Here is a 24,703-nt window from a genome sequence, read left to right as displayed (position 1 = left end):
TCAGTATAACTAAAATACTCTATTTAAGCCACTTCTGTGTCACTGTATTGATCAGCAAAAAGCATTAGCTTTTTGCTTTGCTGCTCAAACCATCTGATGCTGAATTACTGTAGGATTATGAATAAATCAGCCTGAACAGGATAGAGTTAACTCCAAGGATTTTTATTTTTTTAACTTAGATTTCTTTCCTGAAACTATGCAGTAAAATGAACAATGTTCACGTTTGTGCTCTATATAATGTTGAGATTTATTTCATTTAGAAGCCTGTGTAGTAAAATTCTAACAAATGGTGCTGCAGATATTGTTTTATTCCTTTACTTATAGTAATGTGTTCAAAGATCATTGAAATGCTTACAAAGAGAGAGTTAAATGATCTTAAATATTATAAAATATTATTTGTATATGAGATATTGCTAAAATGAATGTCCCAGTCTCCCTAGTATTGCACTTAAATTCAGATGTACCACCTGGCAACTGAATCCAGCTACTGTCTGTCCTATTTCATAATCATTCTCTACAACAATCTGTGAATCCGGTGTCAGCTAATTGTGGTACATTGTAATTTCTAATCCATAAAGAATGTTTTTGGTCAGGAAGAGTCAGCCTTCATGTTCTGTGAGTTGATAGATGCAGTTTTGTCTAGGCTTACAAATGTTTCGTGATAGCCAGAAAGAGATTATTTTTTAAGGTGAAGAAAAAAAAGAGAAAACAAGCCTTGTTAAGCATTAAAAACAAACAAACAAAAACCACAGCAAGCTTGGTTCTCTAGTTTTCTGGGCAGGGCACAGATTGTTATAATCTGGTTTTCATGCACATGTAACCTAAGCGTTAGCTGCATGTTAATTTAAGCCTGCAAATCATATACAAGTAGAGTCAAGATACTTGCATGCGTACCTTCCTGTTTTGGGTAGATAGCTTAAAAAGGGGAAGGAGTTAGAAGAGACTACATGTGCCTGAAGAGCTATAAGCTTAGAGATTGACTGCGGAGCTTAAATTAACAAGTCAGTTGCTCTCTTTCCTCCTTCTTTCTGCTTATGCACTATGGATGCAATTTGGCATTAGGCAAGATTTTCTCTTCTTTTCTCTTCTTTTCTCTTCTTTTCTCTTCTTTTCTCTTCTTTTCTCTTCTTTTCTCTTCTCTTCTCTTCTCTTCTCTTCTCTTCTCTTCTCTTCTCTTCTCTTCTCTTCTCTTCTCTTCTCTTCTCTTCTCTTCTCTTCTCTTCTCTTCTCTTCTCTTCTCTTCTCTTCTCTTCTCTTCTCTTCTCTTCTCTTCTCTTCTCTTCTCTTCTCTTCTCTTCTTTTCCTTTCCTTTCCTTTCCTTTCCTTTCTCTTCCTTTCCTTTCCACAGGTAAAGCAAAAAGTTTCATATACTTAAGGAAATAGTACTTTTAAGTAGATTGCATGTGAGAAGTGGTGACTCAAAAGCAAGTTCAATAGTATTGCATTCATGAAATAGTCATGGTACAATTAAGTGGATTCCTAATACTTGCACATTATTAATTTAAGCCTTTAGGAAGCCTCACAGCTAGTGATGGTACAGCCCCTGAGAAGGAAAAGAAATCTCCAGCAGTTCAGACTAAAGCAGCCAGAGGGAAAGGAAAAGGGAAGAAAAAAGGAGGAAAAGTAAAGGAAGAGCCAGAAGAAGAAACAGATCCAAGGAAGCTTGAACTCCTGAACTGGGTGAGGAGAAAGCACTTGTATTAAAACTGTTGAAAAGTTGTTTGTTGGCTTTTTTTGTTGTTGTTGTTGTTCTTGTCTGTATGCCTATTTATTAGTTTGCAAAGGTGGTATTTACCCTTCTGTGAAACTGTATGGGAGACTGAACTATTCAGACAGTATTTAAGTGTCTTGCAAAATGGTGCAAGTGGCATTCTATCGTCTATATGAAAGATATTGATATCTGCATCCATATGAAAGGAGATAAGTTGTTCTAAGATTTGTTATTTGTGGATAGTTCAGCATATTTCATAGAGACTTTATGTGTGTTTTAAAAGCATCTTGATAGGAATATGAAAAGTGTCTGAAGTTTAAAAATTCCACTTTAAACGATCACTTTTAATTCTTCATATGGTTTTAGTAGTCTTGCCCGTATATTCCATTTGACAACTCCATTTTCTGTGCAGGAGTTAAACTTTCAGAACTCTCAGCCAAAGTGATTAAGCCATCCTTGAAAACAAAGAGAAAGGGAATCATACATTTGCACTCTACAGAATGGTCACTTGCACATTTCCAGAGGACTGACAGTCGAATTCTGCAGGGGTGCCGCTGTTCAGTCTTTGGACCAGGAATGTTTCTCATCCTATGTGCACTATATGCAGCTGTACCACAGCAGTACAAGCCAGTGCCTATCTGCTGCCTCTTTTTGCCTGTGTTTATCAGAATGAAATGAGGACACTAGTGAACATTTTTTTCCTCCCTTGATAAAAATATTAAGTGAAGGCAACTTAAATTTCACCTTTTCTAAGTGCTTTGCCTTCTATTAGCAGTATGTTAGAGTGTTTTGTTGTCTGAATTCAGGATCGTGTGTCAAGGGGGTTGCTGCTCAAGGCCTTTCTACCTCTCCAACTGCTTTCTAACTCTTTAGACAGTATTAAGAGGTGATCTTTTAGACTTTCTGGCCAATGTTTTTGAAAGATAATGGGCGAACTGGTGAAGGAGGAGGAACTGATCCTTCCTGAATGATTAGTCATTGTCTGTATATTTGGAAACCTGGGAATCTCTGAAGTAATGAGAATACTTATGGTTGTTGGCCAGCCACATCTTCTCTGCTTGTGTGATCTCATGTTCTCTGTTCTGTGATTCAGGTGAATTCGCTGGAGCAGGCTATGCTGGATGCACTGGTTCTGGATCGAGTGGACTTTGTGAAACTACTCATTGAGAATGGAGTTAATATGCAGCATTTCCTCACTATTCCTCGACTGGAAGAACTTTATAATACTGTGAGTGAGTAGAAGTAAAAAATGTCCTGTGATATCTTTTCTACTGTATAGGAATGACCTTTTTCTTCTCTTCCTTCTGGTATATGCTTCTGAAATGGTTTGGTTTCTAAAAAGCTTTGAGCCTTAAAGGTGCATAGCAGGTCAATAGCATTAGAGGGAGCCAGTGCTATTATATGTAGTGTCATGATGTTTCCCTACATATACACATTCCTAATGACTAAGATGGCAGCAACTGTGACTTGAATCAAGGTTCCTGAACTGCCACATAAAGGGCTATAAGCAAAGGACTATGCAACTCTTGATTAATACTGTGTATGTCACTGTAGCCTAATTCATTGTTTTCAGCCCTGTAGAATATAATGGCACATAGTTGGTTTAAGTTCTTACACTGTCACTTTTGTTTGTGTGAATTATTGAGGCTCTAATGGACAGTAAATATTTTTTGTTTCAGAGATTGGGTCCCCCAAATACACTGCATTTACTAGTTAGAGATGTGAAAAAGGTAAGATTAAAAGCTGCATTACATTTGCATAATTACATTAATGGTATGAGTCAGCAGTAAAAGCAAGCATAGCATAAGTGAAATTAGATGATAGCTATTAAGAACAGGAAAGTCAAATGACTTTTCAAATGAGGTAAATAATGACATCAGTCTAATCTGGGGATGACTGTATTGCACTGCTGGTAGTTCAAAAGCTCCCAGGAGTGCTGTATTAAGATTTAGATATTGTTTCTTCTTCACAGTAGACTCCAGATGGAGTACCACAGAGGAGGATTGAAAGGAAAGACCTGCTAGGTTTAGTGGAAGCTGTGCTCCCCAGCAGAGAATTTCTTCCCTCTTGTTTGTTGCATTGCATGTTTCTGGTTAGTTTGCTCCCAAGCAATCCTGTTTTTACTTGGGAAAAAAATGTCTTGTCTCAGTGCTACAAATCCTAAATATGTTGTTTGTTTCCACTACATGCTCATTAATTCATTATCTATTGACAGGGTTATATATTTACTCTCTTTGATGTTTTGGAACTTTTATTTCATAAAAATTAACTACAAGGAATAGTACTGAGTTAATGTATAATTCATATTGATATACTACACAGTTAATTTTATCTCATTTGGTGTTTGTCTTTTTGATTGTCACTAATGTTTTTCTACATTCTGCTTTCTGTCTGTCTCTTCATTGCATTTTCATGGCTCACTCATTCAGCGGCAGTCTCGGGGATTCAGTTGGGTTAACATGGAGGTGATGTGTTTGCTTAGGATATAGTTCTTTCATCGTAGCAACTGCTCAGTGGTGTTGTAGAATGAGTTACTGTGGTATGATAGAGCTCAAACAGCAAAGCAGTTTTAGCTCATGTTTCTAGAAGAGTTTATGCAACTGCCTAGCTCTAGATTGTGGATATTATAGGCTTTTTTCTTTAATTCTGAGCTACACATAAATTTAAATCATGACCTGAATTGTATTCTTGACTCTATAGGTAATATTGTGACAAAATAGGAATTTTTATAAAATGTGGAGTGTCTGATCTTCACCATGATATTAAACACATCATATTTTTATATGGAATGAATAATGATTGATATAAAGTTTGAATTCACCAACATAGCTCTTGCAAACAACTTGGGCTTGTATGGACACTGACATAACATACAAATAAATTACAAATTAAAATTGTCGTCAACTATAAATACTTCCAAAATTCAATCTGTCCTCCAAATATTTATCATGTAAATTTGTTCTCATTAATTTTGTATAAATATTCAGAGACTGAGACAAGTGTCTATAAATATTACTGCTGTCTCAATAGAAGTTTCATGTCTGTTATGTTTTCTTGTTCCAAGTTCTTATTTTTTTCTTTTGTTTGTTTGCTTGCTTTTGGTAGGGAAATCTTCCACCAGATTATCATATCAGCCTGATAGATATTGGTCTTGTACTTGAATATCTCATGGGTGGAGCTTATCGCTGCAACTACACTAGAAAAAGTTTTCGGACTCTTTATAATAATTTATTTGGACCAAAGAGGGTAAGAATGAGTTAATTCTGGATGTGGCCATCATGCTGATGGTAAAAATACCTAGTACTTGTTCCTTTATCATTGTGAAACACTGCATGTCCAATGCTCAAGAAATGCTGTAAGATGATGCTGAACCTTTAGTAGCAGTAGTAGTAAAGTTACGTAAGGATCCCACAAAACAATTTAGTTAATAGAAGAAGCCAGTAGATGGTAAATACTTCGATCTGGAGGTGAACCGCCTCCTGTTTAAGTAGTTTACTATCTGAGTATTTCTAACTGCCATGTCTGCTTATTACTTCTTCCTTCTTTAAGCTGTACCTTGACATTATAACTTGAACAGTAAACTGTATTGGTCACATCAGGTCTGTTTTCCAAATAATTATATACATTCCTGTAAGGAACTGCTCTGAACATAAATCTTACTTTACAAAAACCACTGCAATCTCAGTAAAGCATTTCAGAACCATGGGCTAATTATGAGAATATCAAGTATGGACCCTTGTTAAACATTTTATTCTATGCAATTAGAATAACTCTCTTCATTAACTTATTTAATTTTTTTGTTTGAATTTGGGGGTTTTGAAGATGAACTGAAGCATGCTTACAAAAAGCATCTGCTTCAGATGACCAGAAGGCCAATCAAACCCCAAAGTAGCCAAGATATTGTGTGTATGCATATATATATAGAGTACTACCTAATTGAACATACAATTAAGCCTTTTACAGAAAATGTGAATCGGAGGCTTCATAATAGAACAGAGGAAATACTTTGATGGAAAAGATTTGAAGATCTGTTGTATTTCAGCTGAGTGCAGGATGAAAAAAGTTTTTTAACTCATTGCCTTCCAGCAAAGATAAGAAGATTAATTAGTTATACTATTATTGATACAGTTATTTGTAATAGAAAATTTAATGAGAATGTGTTTTTCCTTTGCATTTTTTAGTCTTTGAATTTTGCCTTCTATCTAACTAATTTTCTTTTCTATTTTAATATTTAGCCAAAAGCTCTTAAACTACTAGGGATGGAGGTAAGTTGGATTTATAGTAAAATACTGGTTTTATCAGTGCATTTCTTGGTACAGTTGTGCTCTTGCTCTTAGCTTCTTCACTGTTGCTGTGGCTTAAAGTAAATTGCAGATAGAGAGGATCTGTTTTGCAAGCAGCCTGTGAAGTGTTTCTGATTTTTCTTTATTGGTATGGTCCTGAGAGCTGCTTAAAGCTTTGCTTAGTAATCCCTAGGCAGTTTTCAGCACTATTATGTAATAACACATTACTTGCTGGAATGTACTGTAGATTAAATAATTCAGGCCTGAAAATTGGTGATATTGAAGAAAGAGTATAGCCCAGCAGTACTATGTGTGGGCAAATCCCCTTGAACCATGAAGTAATAATTAATACACAAATGAGGTTTTATCATAAAGGCAACATTTAAGTGGAGTGAAAAAAAAATGTCGTGTGTTGTGTTGTGGCATGTTAATGGCTCTTTTCCACTTAAAAAGGTCTTTGCTAGCAGTGATGGCTCTGTGCTTTGTAAATATGAGATGGAACTGAACCAAAACCCTGCCTCAATTACCTGCGTGCCTGCAGAAATTTAGAACTGGTTGGGATTCAGCCTGAGATGATGCCTCAAAGCTCACTCAAGGAGGCTAATGCTTTTTTTTTCTGAAAAATGTATTAATATACAGCAGGAGGGTATTTACGTAAAGAGGCCAGGTTCTCCATGAAGTATACTTTTATTAATGCTTTCATAGTATTTGAACACAATATACGTACGTACTGCTTGTGTTACCTTTGCTATATACTCTACCTGCACACAAAAGCCTCTATTTCCCCAAGCAGATAAGCAGCTTTCTTCTCTACAAAGTCCAAGCTGTATTTAGTCTCTGTGATCAACTTCCTATTTTCTGAAGGATGAAAGCCAAAAGCTCAGCGCCTCAGAAATGCAGCTCTGTTTGATCAATGTTGATCACAAGTAGGTTACTGAGTGCTTCCCTAAAAGCCTGTTTTGATTTTTCCTGTTTCTTCCAGTGGGAAATATTGTACATAGCACAAATTGAAGCGTTCTCTCCATTTGACATGGGTGTAGCTCACTCCCTTCTTCCAAGAAGAAGAAAAGTTGAAATGGAAAATTATTTTTTCTGTTGTTGAAGAGGTCAATAATTTGATGCATCTCCAATTTTTTGTCTCTCAGTTCCAGAGATTAAAGCTTTAAAACAGGAAGTTTAGACTCATCAGTACTTTGTTCTTCCCACACAAGATTTTCTTTTGACTTGATTTTTCCTGGCATGGGAAGAACACAATTTTTGGCCTTTCATTTGAGATTTTATGTTCTGTTCTTCAAAGATGTTTACACTTTATTCACTTGCATGCAGTTTAGGACACTCTACATTTTTTTGTAAGAAATCGAGGCCAACACGTGCAGTTCTTAGAACTGCTAAAACTGAAATGCTTACTTCAGTATTGAACTTTCAAAACCTGAGGAGAAAGGCTGAAGCTTGAATCTGGGTTTAAGTTGGATTGTTGTAATAAAATAGTGGTGAGATTATTAGGCTGAGATTACTTATTTGAACAAAAACTGAATCATAGAATTGTAGAATGGTTTGAGTTAGAAAGGATCTTTAAGATCATCTAGTTCTGTAGGATGGGATTTAGTTCCAGTCCTCTTCTGAGATTGGAATCAAGGCCTACAGTGGTGATAAGCTCTCTCTCTACACCTATATATGCAATGTTCTTCCTACGTTATTTGAACCCTAATTTACCCAATCATGGTTTTTCTCCCTTCAGGATCCAGCTTCATTGTCAGTACTTCCCTTCAGTTACTCCCATGTTGGTTCCTGTAGTAATGGCCTATCCTCTCTATCCCTTTAAGAAACAGGATACTTTACCTTCTGTTTGCACAGCATACATAAGAGGAGATTGCTTATTCAAAGGTGAACACTCCCTTAAGTATCTTGTTGTTCTTAAGAATGCTATCTGCCTGCCTTTTGCATGTTAACCACTCTCTCTACCTGCCTGTCAGTCTGAATACTGCTTTGAAGATATGCAGCACTATTCATCAAGAATGGATACAGATATATCAAATAAAAACTTAGAGTAGAACCTTTATAGTGAATTCAGGCTTGGTAAAGCTCCATTTACACTGCATAAGAGAATTCATTAAATACTAATTCCTTATCACCCAACTGATGCAATTACATGTGCAGTAGAGATCCACTTGCAATGCAGCTAGAAGTGATGGCTTCAGAACAATAGGGTTCTCCTGTTCATATCCAGGATAAGTGACTTCTAATTAAGTGGTTCTCTAAGTAAAACATTAACCTGTGTTAATTGTGCTAGCCCAATGCATGCTTTGTCACATGTTCATCATATTTTTATTACTACTGGCATTCATTACAGCAAGCAACAAAAAAAGTGTAACAATTAATATCTTAACCTCTGAACATGCACTTAGTTCATGGTGTTATCAAATTAGATGATAAGGGTTGGTATTAAGAATTCTTCCTGTTTTCTTCCCAGGATGATGAACCTCCTACAAAAGGGAAGAAGAAGAAGAAGAAAAAGGAGGAAGAGATTGATATTGATGTGGATGACCCTGAAGTGAGCCGCTTTCAGTATCCATTTCATGAACTGATGTTATGGGCTGTGCTGATGAAAAGGCAAAAGATGGCACTCTTCCTTTGGCAACGAGGGGAGGAAACTATGGCCAAAGCGCTTGTTGCTTGTAAGCTGTACAAATCTATGGCACACGAGTCTTCTGAAAGTGAACTGGTGGATGACATCTCTCAGGATCTGGACAACAACTCAAAGTTAGTAGTTATAGAACATAGTAAATGTCTACCTGATACAGGAAATAGTCTGACCTGCTGAGAAGCTTGATTTCTAGTACAGTTGATTTCCAGACTGTAGGTTCAAAGAATGCAGTCTGGAGCCTGTTTATCAACAGTAGACAAACCAAGCTTTTGGCTCAGAGTCTAAAGGTAATGCTAGCAAGAAGACTTGCAGGTTTTTTTTCTGGCAGTACGTATTTTCTTCACCTTTTCTCTCTATAAATAGCTATTTTTACTTCACAATGTTATTTTGAGGGTGTGCTCATATGAATTAAGGGCCATCTGATGATCTAGTTAAACTGATCTTAAGATGTCATTTGGTCTAAGCTAATTCTCTCCAGAAACTGAAAATTTATTTGGAACTTTTCATAAACTATCCCAAATCAAGCCTGAGATTCTATTGTTCTTGTCCTTGTGTATATTGTATATGTATATAAACATAACCCCATATGAATGGAGTGAAAATTCCAACTGTAAGCAAACACACATTTCTAAATCAAACTTCACTAGACTTATCTTGCATGTTACAGAGATTTTGGCCAGCTGGCTGTTGAACTCTTGGATCAGTCCTACAAACACGATGAGCAGATTGCCATGAAACTACTGACCTATGAACTGAAAAACTGGAGTAATTCTACCTGCCTGAAGCTGGCTGTGGCAGCTAAACACAGGGACTTCATCGCTCACACGTGCAGTCAGATGCTCTTAACAGATATGTGGATGGGGCGACTACGTATGCGGAAAAACCCAGGCCTTAAGGTATTTCTGTTCTGCATTTTCTGTCAAAGATACACTTTGTCGCACATAACAATATATTATGTAAGGTCGCATATAAAAAATGGCTTATTAATTAAAGATGGTTTAAGAACACATCTGTTTGTTTTTGTTTTTTCCAAACTCAGGAGATCTAAGGAATTTCATACCAGGACAAAGCAAAATGACTTGTCAGAGCCCTATGAAAGGCTTAATATCATTGGAATCTGAAAGCAAAGTTGTAGCTTTCAGTGAATTATGAAATCTGTTCAATAAAAACATGAAGCTCAGATTAAAAATTAGTTGAGTAGAAGCATAAATATCTGCTCTGTGGGTACACCCAGTGGGGTTAGTGAGAAAAGAATCTACACTTGGACAGATTCTTCTTAGTGTTGCTTAGTATTGTTACAGGAGACACAGAACTGAAATTCAGTTTTGATAAGAATGAAATGTATGAAATTGTGTGATTTTTATTCTTCTCTTCTGTGATTCGATTCATTTGTACCTTGTACTGATTTTTATATTTGCGGATCAGTGGATCTGCAGACAAAATTTAGAAAATAGTAGTATGAGAAGGCTGTCACAAAATGTGACTGAGCCATTGATATGGAAACAGTGGTGTTCGTTTGTGTGTGAGAGCTTGTAGGTGAATATACTCTTCTTTGTTACATGATGTAGCTGCTGTTGTCCTTGTAAAGGTCTGTCATGATGGCACTATCATCTGCTGATGCTCCGGTTTTGTTACATGCAGTCTTCTCTTCTTTAACTCCTTTTCTGTACTTATGCCTGTGTTTTTATATCTCTGCATTCTCATATAGTAGAACTCTCTGGGTGCTATCTGCACAGCTCCTATTACTTTCACAAGTTTTTTAACTATCAAAACTAATTACAGCAGTTGACTAACATAACTGTAAAGTCCAGTAAGAAACCTGAAACGCTTTGTCAACTGCTACTGTATCATTCCATGGAATTTCTCTGGTCAACTCTAATTCAGGAGCAGAATTTCTTACATGCAGTGTATTCGTGATAATGGAAAGTCTTTCAATTTGACAGATTGCTGGTTACGCTTCTTAACTACTGCACATTCATTATTTTTGTACGTATCATATCTTGATATGTATCTTGAATATTATACAAAAGAAAAAAATGATTATCAGATTTGCTTTTTTATGAAACCTGTTAGTTTATGTAAATATTGCAGTCTGAGTTGAATTCTTTCTCGTTGTACAGGTTATAATGGGGATTCTTTTCCCTCCAACCATCCTTTTCCTAGAATTTCGCAGTTACGATGATTATTCTTACCAGACATCACGAGACAATGAAGAAGGCAAAGAAAAGGAGGAAGAAAATGCGGTCAGTACTGGAGTTTATCGGGAAGTTGTAGCAGTTCAAGAGTGCTAAGTTTTCTAACTTCTTGGTGCTGTAGGTCACATTGGATAAAATCTCAACTGGTTCAGTAAAGAGTTGGACTCCCAGGGCATGCAAATTATCTGTATGTTTGCATAGCTTTACTGGAGTTAATAGTTCTTGGATTTTTGAAAAGTCAACAGGAGGTCTGTTACTCAAAGGAAGCATTTGGTACTTAATGGTTGGGATTACAAATGGGAAAAGCTACTGTTTTTTATGTTGTATATTGGTGTAAATTGACAACTGTGGTCTTCTAGGATGCAAACGTGGATACAGGTTCCCGGAAAGGGGATGAAGAGAATGGAAATAAAAAACAAAACAGCCTTCCAATTGGAACAAAGATCTATGAATTCTATAATGCTCCTATTGTCAAATTTTGGTTCTACACAGTAAGTCATGGTGATTAAGCTGATAGTGATCACTTTTCTCATGCCTATGAAAGTTAAAGCTTTAATAGCAGTGTAAAAATAGCAACCACATAAAACAAAAATATCAGTGATTTTTGTGGAATCTGATGAGTAAAGCACTCTCTTTATTTAGAGAAAAATACAGAGTGAAATAGAACAAATAACTGTAGCTTATGCTGTCACTTCCTAAAGCTCTTATGCGCTTCAAAGGAGGCTGCACGGTTCAATCACTCAATACAAGCTAGTCTAGATCCTCTTGCTTTCTAAAGGCTTCTGGATCCTGTTCTGCTTTTAAATATACTTCAGGACCCAGCAAACAATGATGCAGTATCAGTGCTTGCCATTCATTCTGTCAAATGCAATCTTGATGGAAGCACAGATCCCTAAGGCTTAGTAAGTTCTTTTCTCCTATTTAAGTAATTACAACCAATCTGAACTACAATCACCTCATTTTCTTTTTAGCGTATCAAGAAATATTTCCATTTCATTAAAAAATAAATTTCTTGCTACTGCTGAATTTTGTGTGTGCCGTACATGAGGGATACTGTTTTCATTTTATGCTAAGTTAGAACTTGTGATATCTTGTCTGTCATCATATTATCGAGGTTTTTCGTTTTAGCACACTGAATAATTATCTTTCTGAAGTCATTGATGATAATTCAAAATACAAATTCCCACTGAATTTCAAATAAAAGTATTAAATATGATTTCATGGAGTAAAGAAATGGCATTGTAGTATATTAAAAATGCCCTAGGGAAAGGGGGCCTAATTTAGAAGGCTTTGGCATTGTACTGCTTATTTCAACAAATAAGCAGCTGCTTGAATCATACCCGGCTGCTGAAGGCCCCTGACCTCTACCAGTTTGCATGGTAGCTGTAGTTGTAAGAAAGCTTTTTCCTTTCACAAGTAGGTCGTTAGTACCTGAAAATGTCATGCATAGCCTATGTGTTTGTATGAATGTCACAAAAGTCTATAAAGAGTTTCTTTTTTATAGATATCATACCTGGGTTACTTGATGCTATTTAACTATATCATCTTGGTGCGGATGGAACGGTGGCCATCTGTCCAGGAATGGATTGTCATATCCTACATTGTGACACTGGCTTTGGAGAAAGTAAGAGAGGTAAAGTCTGGTCATTCTTAAATCACGTAGCCCTTGAAAATAAGTTCTTTTTTAGAGGTAGTAATAGCATGGATTTTTGTAGCAAGTTAAAAAGCTGTGGATAAAATTCTATGATTCTCATAATCACAAAGTCTTAAAATGCCTATCACTGCAGAGATTTTCAGTTATGACCCATTCCCATACCTTAAAACCTACTTTTACTGGGTGAAAAGGTCAAGCAAAAGTGCCCTATGGTCACTAATCACTATCCAGGAAAGGCACAGCCACAACTTGGGAAGCAAATCTGAGTGGATGCTAGCTGTTTACTTACTTGAGGAGAATGGCAGTGAGCCGATAGGTCTGACTGATCTGTAGATACTTTCAGACGAGGGAGACAGCATAAAAACTTCCACTGTCTTCACATGCTATAGTGTAGTTTGCACTTGGCCTATCCTCTGATTGATAATTCCTGAGTTACTAACTGTATTTGGAGATAAATATGGATTCAAAGTCATCAAGCTAGATATCCTTGTTTAAATGTTATTGCTTAAATCCTATGACAACAACAAAAAAAGGCATAACTTAGCCAAAACAGAAACAAAGATGGAAAGGAAAAGTTGCAACTAGCCACTAAAAATACAGATCATAGAATCACAGCAGTTAGAAGGGACCTCTGCAGATTATCTATTCCAAGCCCCCTGCTAAAGCAGGATCCCTACAGTAGGTTTCACAGGAAATAGTCCAGGTGAGTTCTGAATATCTCCAGAGGGGACTTCACAACCTCTCTGGGCAGCTTGTTCCAGTGCTGTGTAAACCTCAAATTAAAGATTTTTTCTCATGTTCAAATGAAGTTCTTGTGTTACAGTTTGTGCCCATTGTTTCTTCTTTTCTTTTTGGGCACCACCAAAAAGAGCCTGGCCCAATGCACTTGACTTCTGCTCTTTAGATATTTATAAGTGTTGATAAGATCCTCTCTCAGTCTTATTTTCTCCAACATAACAGTTCCAGATATCTCAGCCTTTCTTCATAAGGGAGATCCTCCAGACCGCTCATCATCTTTGTAGCTCTCTGCAGGACTCTCTCCAACTTAAGCTCAGACTCTGCTGCTTTAGGCAAACTTTGCTACAAAAAGGGGTAGTCCCTGCTGAATGTGACAAGACTGATCTTTTTTCATGACTTCAGAAATGTAATTTCACATTTTTCTTAATTATGTCTTTGTTAATTTTTATTTCAGATTCTCATGTCAGAGCCTGGAAAGCTGAGTCAAAAAGTAAAAGTTTGGCTCCAGGAATACTGGAATATTACTGACCTGGTGGCTATTTCAGTATTTATGATAGGAGCAATTCTTCGCCTACAGAACCAGCCTTACATGGGTTATGGAAGAGTAATTTACTGTGTAGATATAATTTTCTGGTACATTAGAGTACTAGATATCTTCGGTGTGAACAAATACCTGGGACCTTACGTCATGATGATTGGAAAGATGGTTAGTAAATTATATATTTCAGAACTTTGTGAGAAATTAAACTTGAATATGGTTTTAAATAGTAGTTTTGAAGGAGGTTTTCCCATCTGTCTAAGGCTCTGTGTAAAGGCTGTTAAAGAGTTGTCATATGAATCTTGTGCACGCATGAGATGAAATACACTTTCAAAATACAAAGTAGATATTCAAGAAGGAGATAGTTATTTGAATTCATTTATTTTTTAAACTAATTTGTAAGCTTTTTCACTTTGCTGACTTTCTCCCTCTCATAGTCATAGTGGTAAGATATCAGTAGACCAAGATCATCAACAGAACCACCAGTTGTGGACTGGAAATGATACAGCAATGATTGCCATCTCCTTATCACCACAAAAAAAACTCTGTGCTGAAAGCAGAGCAAAGTGCACTTGATATAGATACAGAGAATAGGGATATCAAGTTTATATTTTTATATATACCATGTTTAGTCTTTTATAAAACTATAAATCCATTATGTATTTAAATGACTTCTTCCTGCCTTTTTATGTATGTTTAGTTCATGAGCAGTAGTTAAATTTGAAAAACAACATCAGGAAAATTATCCAGGAAAATGTGTGATACTTGTTTACTTTGCTGCACTTTGGCAGATACGTTGATGTCACTGTACTAAGTGGTAATGATGAAAACATTTGTATGGTCTCTTTGTGCAGATGATTGACATGCTCTACTTTGTGGTCATTATGCTTGTGGTTCTGATGAGCTTTGGAGTAGCACGCCAAGCAATCCTGCACCCAGATGAGGAGCCTTCTTGGAGACTAGCTCGCAACATCTTCTATATGCCCTACTGGATGATCTATGGAGAGGTGTTCGCAGACCAGATAGACCGTAAGAGTAGAATTCATAGTAAGAGTCTGTTTCCTGTTTATGAGGCAGATGATCAGATCCAAATTAATGTTTGCTTTTAATTTGGACTTAGAGTGTATTTGTCCATTTCAGGGTTTTCTTATGGCAGATTCCAGTTTCTAATGACTTTTTTGTTCCCCACCTGCACATCCTGCCTCTAACCAAAAATCCCAGTTGAGTTAACACTGAGTGTGATATAGTCTAGAATATTTGCCAGTCTGAGAGGGTAACAATATTAAATGTTCTGTTCACTTGCAGAGATAAGCAGAGATCATTCTTAAACTTTCTCTTGAACTAATATTTTACTAAGAAACAGTTCCAACAAAAGAAGAAAAAAATAAATACCTCGCACAGGAGCCAAAATAGACACAGTAAATAGGCAACATGCTTTTCATCTCCAGCTGGTAGCACAAGCAACGAGACTCTGAGTTTTTATTAGCATGGATACACACATCTACTTTTCCAGAAATGTTTCAGTTTCACAAATCAAGCACGTTCTCATTTTCTACATCTGGGGAAGAGAAAAATTAATAATAATAATAATAATAATAAAATTAATTAAAAATCAGCTTGATTAACTTCAGCTTTGGAAAAAGCATTTTATGTACAAAAACTGCAGTTAAAGAAAAAAGAAAAAGGTCTGTTTTTGAGGAGATGAACACTGTCACTGTCGCGTTATTGGTAGTTTTGTGTTAGCACTTGAAATTTGTACAGTCAGACATGCAGCTGGCCTCCTTTAGTGCATCCTGCACTTTGCACCTTATCTGAAACAATACAAGACATCCATGATCAACAAGTTAGTGTTATTCAACAGCAACATATTCTTAAACAGTAGAGAAGCTGAGCTGAGTGTCTTTCAATTCTGTGATTTATTTTACAATCACCATTTAGGGGCTGGGCAGCAAGTATCTATATTGCCATCGAAATGAGCTTTAGTGATATGGTACTGTAATGACATCAGCATCATGACTATTAATGGAAACTTAACTATTCAGCAGAAACACCTAGTGGACTGAAGGCTGAGATGGTCCTTAATAATAATAATAAGTGAGAAATATTTCCTTAATAGCTGAAACAATGATTTCATGTGGTAACTTTGAGTTGTTTTGTGTTTGTGGTGACTAACAATTTTGTTTAGCTGCCTGAAATATTTTCTATATTTAAACGATCATCTGCCACCAGCATTTCGTGGTTTATCTTGATGTCATGAATTTGCTGCCATGTGTAACATTTGGGGAACACAAAATGAAAAGGAAATTGCAGAATACCATGCATTTTTAACAAAGACGTTCTTTCTAACTATACGTCTCTACTGTTTTGACATTTGAGTTGTTTATACTTTCTTGGCAGCAAAACTGTATTTTCAATCATCTTCTTTGTTGTTTTCTTTTTTTTTTTGTTTTGTTTTGTTTGTTTGTTTTTTCCCTATATTATTTCATTGTTTTCTTTCTCTCCTTGCTTCCTTTTCCACTTTGTTCCATTGGAATGCAATTCAGTCTATGCCATGGAAATCAATCGTAAGTCTATCCAGGGGCCTGATTATCTAATTTAGCTAAATATGTTCATTAATCTTTTTTTTTTCACTACATACTAGATATTCACTAGACATTTGAATTATGTGGTTCATCTGATATTCACATGTGAGTTTTCCTACCAAAATAGTTCTATCTGAAAAGAAGGGGAAAACTGTTGCAGTATATGTTGTGCATCAGAAGTTTTAGTCAAGCTTATGTGATTGCTATGATTTGTTTTAAATTACCATACATGACTGTCATGTTATACATAATTCCCTTCAATTATCTTGATATTGGTGGCTTTTTTTAGCATTACTTTCATTGGTCCACATGAGTAATACTATGATCCATTTGACTTCCCTTTTGTATTCTCCTTAAGATAAAATTATGATTGTGAAAAATACAGAAAATTGTCATAAAAAGATCAGAAATTGAGGTTTTCTACTCAAGAACAAGTCAATAACTGCATACAACTTCATGACTTTTTTCAATGGAAAAAAAAAAAAAAAGAGCTTTACTGACTTCTTTTTTTGTTTTAAATCATAAACAATTTCTGTCTGCATAGCAGTACTTGGTGTCCAGGGCAAATTTGCAGCTCTGATCTGCCAGGAAGCAACAAGAGCAGGGCTGGCCCTAAGGATCAGAGAGATCAGGGACGTAGGGTGAGCAATGCCCTCCCCAGAGCAGCCCAGTCTCTCAGAGATGGTTGCTGCTAATTGCTAACAAGACAAGGCAAATAATAATCTAGGGCCTACCTAGGGAATACAGGTTGCAGCAAGAGAAGACAAGGCTGAAACAAAAGAAGGGTTTGTCGAGGACACAGATATAGGTCCACCATCCATGAGAAAAATCTGATGCCTGCACACCTGGTGTAGCTTGGGCAAGAACAGATATACATAGGGCTTGTGGGTGTAGACCTCAGGAGAAGCTGTTTAGGGTAGTTAGGGCCCACTTAAACACACAGAGCTCTGATGAAGGTATTATACATATTCATCAATTTTGGATTTTATTTAATTGGAAAGTCAAGACAAGTTTAGTCAGAGATGTTCTTAAAAAGCTGTTATGAAAGTATACACATGCACATTAAGATCTTGTCCTATACTGTTACAGTGGAAAAAAAAGATGCTATATGAATTTGAGGAGAAAGGTACATTATGCATTAAACCTCAAGCCATGTAACCAGTCACTATTATGTGAAATTATTTTGCATGCTGTAGTTAGAAGCAGAATTTGGACTAGAAATTATACATACTTGCCACTGAAAATAAACTGAGGAAATTTACTTGGTTTGGTAGATTTTACATGTGTGTCGTCATTAAGTGAGTCTGTTCTCAACTGTTAGGAAATTTTAATACCTTTCCTGTCTTTTTTTCAGCTCCTTGTGGGGACAATCTTTACGATGAGGATGGTAAACGTCTCCCTCCATGCATACCAGGGGCCTGGCTCACTCCTGCTATTATGGCTTGTTACCTCTTGGTAGCAAATATTCTGCTGGTAAACCTGCTGATTGCAGTCTTCAAGTATGTAAATGATCGTGCATTCATTTCTTATTGTCAAGATAAAGATTCAGTGAGAGTCCATCAACTGATTTTGCAAGGATTTGCATTCACACTCAAAATTTCTCTGTGAACAACATGACTAGTAAATATTTGGAATGGTTTAAACACTGGGAAAAGAGTGGAAGAAAATTTGGTACAGACTTGCAGTGATTTATGTGAGAGAATGACTATCTACAGTTAGGGTCTAATAGATACTGACAGGTTTCAAGATTGTTCTGTAAGAATGAAAACTGAATCCACTAAACCCATGTATGTGATAGAACTCTTACAGCCGCTGGCCAACATGATTCTACCATAGATCTTCAGAATGAAAATCTGAACAAAAATAAGAGACATTTCCACTGCATCACCTACACATGATCTGGCTTTGATTCCTTTTTTTCTTCTTACTTTGCTTTTATTTTAGAAAAAAAAGAAATGAAAGCCTTGCAGAGTTCCTGTGTCTCCCAGGAAGAGTGTATATTACCTTGAGCCAAGAGACAAGATGGGTGCATTTTACCAAAGTCTATGGCTGCATTTGTGGCCAGTGCAACCAACGTGCAACTGTGCAAATTCATAACTTTATTCCATAAATCCATGCTTAGAATTCTCTGGAGTAAAACTAAATTCATTTCTACTGCTTGTACTTTCTGCCAACAGTTATATGCAGTAGTTATGCTGTATGTGTTTCATCTAATGACCTAGGAATTGGAAAATAAAAGTAGGTAAAACTAATACGTCTCCTTGCTAGTAACATTTTCCCAAAACACCTACTGAGAAAAGCAGGTGATTCCATTTTGATTGCCATAAATATGCAGTGTTGCAGGGCTTGCTGGCATAGGTATTGGGCATCACAACAAAAAAAATAGTTCATTCTGTGCCCAGAAAGCTGCAGCTCACAAAGCCTGTCTTTCATTTGATGTATTTAGCTTAAAAGGTCATGAATTTTAAAGTACCAAATGCCAGTTATACTGCTAGGGGGAAGGGGAAGCATCTTACAATGGTAACTATTATTGGCTGAAGAGAAGAAGGAATCAGCAGTTTGAGAAGTAGGTCATACTGTTAACTCCTGCTATCCTAGCATGGCTGCAAGGGGGTGAGTTGTAGCTGAGGAATTCTTGCTGTGCAGGAGACACAGAATGAGATCAGACTGTCATTTATTGGTGTAAGTAATCTTGTATTCTTAGCCAGAAGAAATGGAGTGCTTTGTGCACTCAAGAATTCTCCATTTCTGAAGATGCGTTTTGTCTGGTTTTGTGAATATTCTAAAGTTGGAAAAGAAATACACAAAAAAGATAAAAAGAAGAGGTGTATCGATACCATCATCATCATAGAAGTGAAGTGTCCTAGCATATTTTAAGACAGCTTGGAAAACATCATCTAAGACACAGAACTTGCAAATTTTCTTAGTTTGCATTCTGTAACACTGAATACTGTTATCTCTGGATTGAATGCAGTTCATTGAATTGAATGTCTTGATAATAAAACTCATTCTGCTGTAGAAATGATGAAGCTGTAACTCCCACAAACATCCTTTTAAAAGAGTATGCACTATTTCTGAATTAAAAGTCTGAATGAACAAAGTTTAAATTTAGGGTATTTTGTAAAAACTTGAGGAATGTTCTATATAGGTCAAGCTGATTAGCATGTTAAAAGAAGATGCAGTTCTTCTGGGCTTAGAATGCAAAACATTTTTCATGGATTTAATACCTTGTATAATATCAAATATGAATATATACTAATAGAAATACTTTACAACCAAGCTCCCAAATACTAATTATCTGATTCATGAATTGTGCAAATTTATTTCAGCTGAAGCTAAAGTGCTTTATATAGTAGAAGTAAATGAAGAAGACTCCTTTGGGTGGTGCAGACAGGATACAGAGCATCTGCTTTGCTACCTTCAAAAGGAGTAGTAAAATAATGAGTTTAGCTTAATTGTTAGTTCCTTGAGTTCAGCTGCATGAACAAGGAGCTGAACCAAGAAAGTTGTGTGGCCTCATGTTGTTATTTAGTTTCTTCTTTTTTCAATGTAGTTCTTGTTAAATGTTATGTAAACTTACACGCCTAATGAAAAATACACCTATTCTCTTTCAGCAATACCTTCTTTGAAGTAAAATCAATATCCAACCAAGTCTGGAAGTTCCAGCGGTACCAGCTGATCATGACATTCCACGACAGGCCTGTCCTCCCACCACCCATGATTATCTTCAGCCACCTCTACATAATCATCAAGCGAATCTGCTGTCGCTGCAAGAAGCGTGAAGGAGACCAGGATGAGCGTGACAGGGGGCTAAGTATGCGGTGAATCTTCTATGAATAGAGAGCTCTTTGCACATTGTAGCAGAAAGGAGTAGTTTCTGTAATGGCAAAGTATTAATTTTCATCACATTTATGGTCCAGTGTATTTGCAGAAGAAGCATGGGACAAATTTTATATCAGGCTAACAGCTGTTGACCTCTTCCTTAAGCATATGTGATGCTGTGCTGCTAATGAACACTTTCTTTTAAATAACGACATGGTATCCACTTAATCCATTTTCAACAAGCGCTCATAGCGTTCGTACACTAGACAAGGCACATAGGAATCTGAGAAGAGGCCACAGTTTCAAATGTCATCTGTACAGTCAACCTTGTGAGCAATCTGTGTACCACCGCTTTCATTTCTCCATGCAGCAAACCTATCTGTCATTTCACAGGAGAACTATGAGGATGTGAGCGTTCTACTGCTAACATTCTCTGAATTTATTGTTATTTTCATTATGTTCCTCAATGAGATCATCAGATGCTCACAATTACTCCCGTATTTCTACATTTCACAGGAAATATACCTTTTAAGTACTCATATGTTTGCACAACATGCTTTTGATTTTAAAAAAGGGGGAAAAAAAGTGAGGAAAAAATATAAATATAACAGTCCCTACAAACAAAAAGAGACAGATCCAAATCACAGATAAAATGTTCCCAAAAGCTCATGTTTCCCTTGGATTTTCTTTACTCAATTTTAAGTTTTTGAATGTCTTATCCAAAGAATGTCTGGGAAACTGTTATATCAGATTATCTACTGCCTGTAACTGGCATGCTTTATGAGCAATATTTGAATTAAGGAACAATCAAGCTGCCAAAGATTGTCTTATCCTGTAAAATCTGCTCAGTTTGTTCAAGATGTAGCACTACTATTAAAAAGTTCAAAGGTCTGTGAGAAAATACAGCATACCATGGATGGTCATAGAAGAAGATTATAGCAGTAATGCATCACACTGCTTTCAGAGCCATGGCCATTTTGGCTAAGTACTCATTCCCTTTCTACAAAATCATCCATTCGTTTAGAGCAGGAGCGGAATTTGCAGTATCCATCTGTCTGAAATAGCCCCACCACATCAGATTTAAATTGACTGACAGATTTTCAGAGTGAGAAATTCTCATTTTTTTCTTCTGTTTCACAGAGTTATTTCTAAATGATGAAGAGCTAAAAAAGCTGTACGAGTTTGAAGAGCAGTGTGTAGAAGAATACTTCCAGGAGAAAGAGGATGAGCAGCAATCATCTAATGATGAGCGCATCAGAGTTACCTCTGAAAGGTACCTATAAGAAAAACAAAACAACAGAAAAAAAAAAAACAAACAACAACCCAAATCTTGTCTGGAACAGTACACTGCTTTTTTGTCCCTTGTTATAACCTAAAGTACAAATGTCTTCAGACCTTTAAGAAAACCACCTCTATTTCAGAATCTGAATCCAAGGTCAATGTCAGTGCAGATGCATCTCTCACAAAATCAAGCTTTTTGTTGTTCCTGATACTACTAAGGCTGCTGGTTTGGGTACCTTCAGTGTTAACAGCATTTTTGTTCAGAGTGATTTTTTTTTCCCTTACACCTAGCTAAGATCACAGTTTTGCTGCTTATCTGCATGAGCAAAGTAAAAATGGTGGAGCTTAATGGCAGAAGTACTGGGAGTTCTTCACTTATACCTATGGTTCAGTCCAGCACTCAGAACAGCCAAATTTGAACCTCTGCCACGTAATCTCTTAGAAGCTTTGAACAAGGCATCGAGCTTTTCTATATGAACTTCCTCATCTAAAAGGCAGGGAATAGTCAAGCGCAAATAATGAAGCTGCTCTGAGGGCTAGGTGATACTTGCATATTGACATGAAATCAAATAGTTACAATGGCAGCAGCACTTTCCTGTCATATCATTTGGCAGGACTGTTCCCAAAGGCTCTGCCTATTCTGGTAGTAACTCTAGCTCAAGGGATGAGGTTTCTTATCACCTCCTTGAAATGATGAATAATTCTCCTTGTAATGGAAATGCTATGCAGTTTAAACACTTTTGCCTTAATCTTCCCCACAGTATTCTTCTTTAATTATGAACCACTCTCTATGTATATATCTCACTTCCTTTTAGCATTTCTAATGAAGTTGTTCCATAAGCCATTTAATTCCCTAAAGATAAATATCTTTCTGTTGAAGTGAAACAGTAAACATTTGCAATATTATATGTGAATATTGAGAACAGAGAAGTAAATGAAACCTGCTACATGTCCTCAACTCATTTCTATTACGCTATCCATGGCAATTTGACAAAATCCTAGGTATTGTATCAGAGAATAAAGCAGGCTTGGTAAGCCTCACTGATTCACTGTGGTCTTGTAGCCACAAACCAGATTTGCATAATGCTCATGGCTTCTTGCTCCAAATGCTTCATCATCTTTTGTGTGTGAGAGCAAAAGGATGTTAATTTAATTTCCACAGTTGATTCTGGACTGCACATTCTCTAAGTCACATCCTAATGCCTGGCTTTTATATGCATTCTTCTACAACCATCAATTCCATTATGAACTAAATGATAAAAAATAATAAATACATAAAGGAAAAGAAAATCAATTCTGCTCCTCTTTGCTCTGATCCTTATTTGGAAGGTATTTCAAGAAAGAAAGTAATCCCGTAAACAGTAGCATGTGTTCTCTTCATACAGCCACAAAACCTGTTTTACAACATGCCTTGATGCTATTTTAAGACATCCTGTGAACATGCCTTTAGAAGGTATTTTTCATATAATTAATTGGTGCTTCACAGTGAAAGAGGATTACTGAATGTGAAGTGTGTGGCACATGCAGAGAGGAATTTAACAGTAGGCTCTAAAAAGGGGCTGCAACTCTTGTACTGTCCTGGCATGTAGATAAAGGCAAAGTTCAAATAGCCCTCTATTTTAGTCGGAGGAAAGCGCAGATAAAACGAAAATGCACAAGCACTGTGCTATGAACAGGAACAAGTAATGAGTTATACGTAGCACAGACTTCTGCCATAAGAAGAAATTAGTAGCTGGTGCCTATAATGTGTTACTACACCATCCCACTGTGTGTTTTATGCTTCTTTTATACCCAACAGAGTTGAGAATATGTCAATGAGGCTAGAAGAAGTGAATGAAAGAGAACATTTTATGAAAGCCTCTCTTCAAACAGTTGACCTTCGACTCTCTCAGTTAGAAGAGCTGTCTGGTCGGATGGTGAATGCTCTTGAGAAGATGGCAGGTGTTGACAAATCTGAGCTAACGTATACACGTTCACGGGCTTCATCTGAATGTGATGCTGCGTATCTCCTAAGGCAAAGCAGTGTCAACAGCTCAGATGGCTACAGCATGTACAGATACCATGTTGGTGGCGATGAGCTAGCATTTGATGATGGCACCACTCCAATGTCACCAGCCATAGGATCACGTAAAAAAGCCCATTCTGTTGGTACAAAAGAAGATGGAGCAGACCCAAAGATGCTGGTTCCAGAGCACCATACCAGTCTCCATTATACCTCTAGTGCTAATGCAGTGACCCCAGCAGATTACAGTACATCTGCATTAGACGTTGCACAGAATATTACAAGTCGCCATTCTGGCTCAGGTGGTTTGGGGGATGAAAACCAAGGAATTTTCAAGAAGGATGAAATGGCTCCTCAAAGCTTAAACCAGATGGATGTTATTATGAACAGACAATCAGTACCAAGATCAGATCTTCAGAATACTCAGCTGAAAGTAGAACGGACCAAGCTAGAGGCAACCATCTCTTATCCCTTGGACAAATCTAAAGCAATGCGCTATTTTCCTCCTGAAACATTCAGTGCTTGTCAAACTACTATGATGAAGTCAAGGAGCTTTATATTTGCACAGGGTGGGAAGCTGGTTGGAGGGGTAAACAACTGGACAACAGAATATAGTACCATTATGGATCAGGTGTGCCCTTCTACAATTGAGCAGTGGGCCACAGAATGGAAATATGAAGTTGAGCAACAACTTTCTCAAGAACGTCCTCCAGAATACCCAGGTGTTATCTCTGAAGCAGAAAGGCAAGCAGAACAGAAACAGTTACAAATGGACACAGACGATGACAGTGATGTTGGTGAAGCAGGTCTTAGTGCCTCTTACACCTCTATGCCTGCCACTGTCAAAACTCAGACAGAGAACTTGTTATCAGTAAAGCCAGAAAGGACTTCTGGGTTCCCGTCAGTGCGATCAAAGAGTTTGCACAGCCATTCTCGGAAAGCCAAGACTATAAAGGACAAATTAAACAGACCAGGACATGCCAGTAGCGTAACTAACTTAGTAGTGGCATTTGGCAGTGCAACAGAAGAACAGAAAGCTAGACAAGAAAATGCGTCCACAGAAACTGAGTGTTGAAATGGCTTACAGCCCCTGTTTTATTGACAGTCAAAAAAGTAGCGCAGCTAATTGGAAAAAAAGAATGGAATTTTTAATGAGTTTATACAGAATAATGTTGCATACATTTGTTTCTCTTCATTTTTGACTTATCAGGTATGTGTTCTCAAATACATTCTTGCTGGGTCAAGTGAAAGAG

At 36.9% G+C, this 24,703-nt stretch overlaps 1 protein-coding gene across 1 annotated transcript in view; it reads left to right on the top strand.

Annotated features, from left to right (window-relative positions):
- Positions 1–24,703, top strand: part of TRPM1 (transient receptor potential cation channel subfamily M member 1) — a 73,171-nt gene that overhangs the window by 46,137 nt on the left and 2,331 nt on the right. Inside the window, exons 11-28 of the mRNA XM_072345293.1 lie at positions 1,507–1,680; positions 2,805–2,939; positions 3,391–3,441; positions 4,141–4,176; positions 4,817–4,957; positions 5,947–5,976; positions 8,465–8,754; positions 9,306–9,534; positions 10,759–10,881; positions 11,193–11,324; positions 12,338–12,466; positions 13,680–13,931; positions 14,618–14,810; positions 16,307–16,327; positions 17,700–17,844; positions 19,960–20,159; positions 21,308–21,440; positions 23,247–24,660. Coding sequence (XP_072201394.1) covers positions 1,507–1,680; positions 2,805–2,939; positions 3,391–3,441; positions 4,141–4,176; positions 4,817–4,957; positions 5,947–5,976; positions 8,465–8,754; positions 9,306–9,534; positions 10,759–10,881; positions 11,193–11,324; positions 12,338–12,466; positions 13,680–13,931; positions 14,618–14,810; positions 16,307–16,327; positions 17,700–17,844; positions 19,960–20,159; positions 21,308–21,440; positions 23,247–24,525 — 3,693 coding nt within the window. The 3' untranslated portion in view covers positions 24,526–24,660. The remainder of the gene's footprint in view (positions 1–1,506; positions 1,681–2,804; positions 2,940–3,390; positions 3,442–4,140; positions 4,177–4,816; positions 4,958–5,946; positions 5,977–8,464; positions 8,755–9,305; positions 9,535–10,758; positions 10,882–11,192; positions 11,325–12,337; positions 12,467–13,679; positions 13,932–14,617; positions 14,811–16,306; positions 16,328–17,699; positions 17,845–19,959; positions 20,160–21,307; positions 21,441–23,246; positions 24,661–24,703) is intronic.

Source organism: Excalfactoria chinensis, chromosome 10, assembly GCF_039878825.1.
Source record: "Excalfactoria chinensis isolate bCotChi1 chromosome 10, bCotChi1.hap2, whole genome shotgun sequence".
Classification (NCBI taxonomy): domain Eukaryota; kingdom Metazoa; phylum Chordata; class Aves; order Galliformes; family Phasianidae; genus Excalfactoria; species Excalfactoria chinensis.
This window is presented reverse-complemented; position numbering and strand designations above follow the sequence as displayed.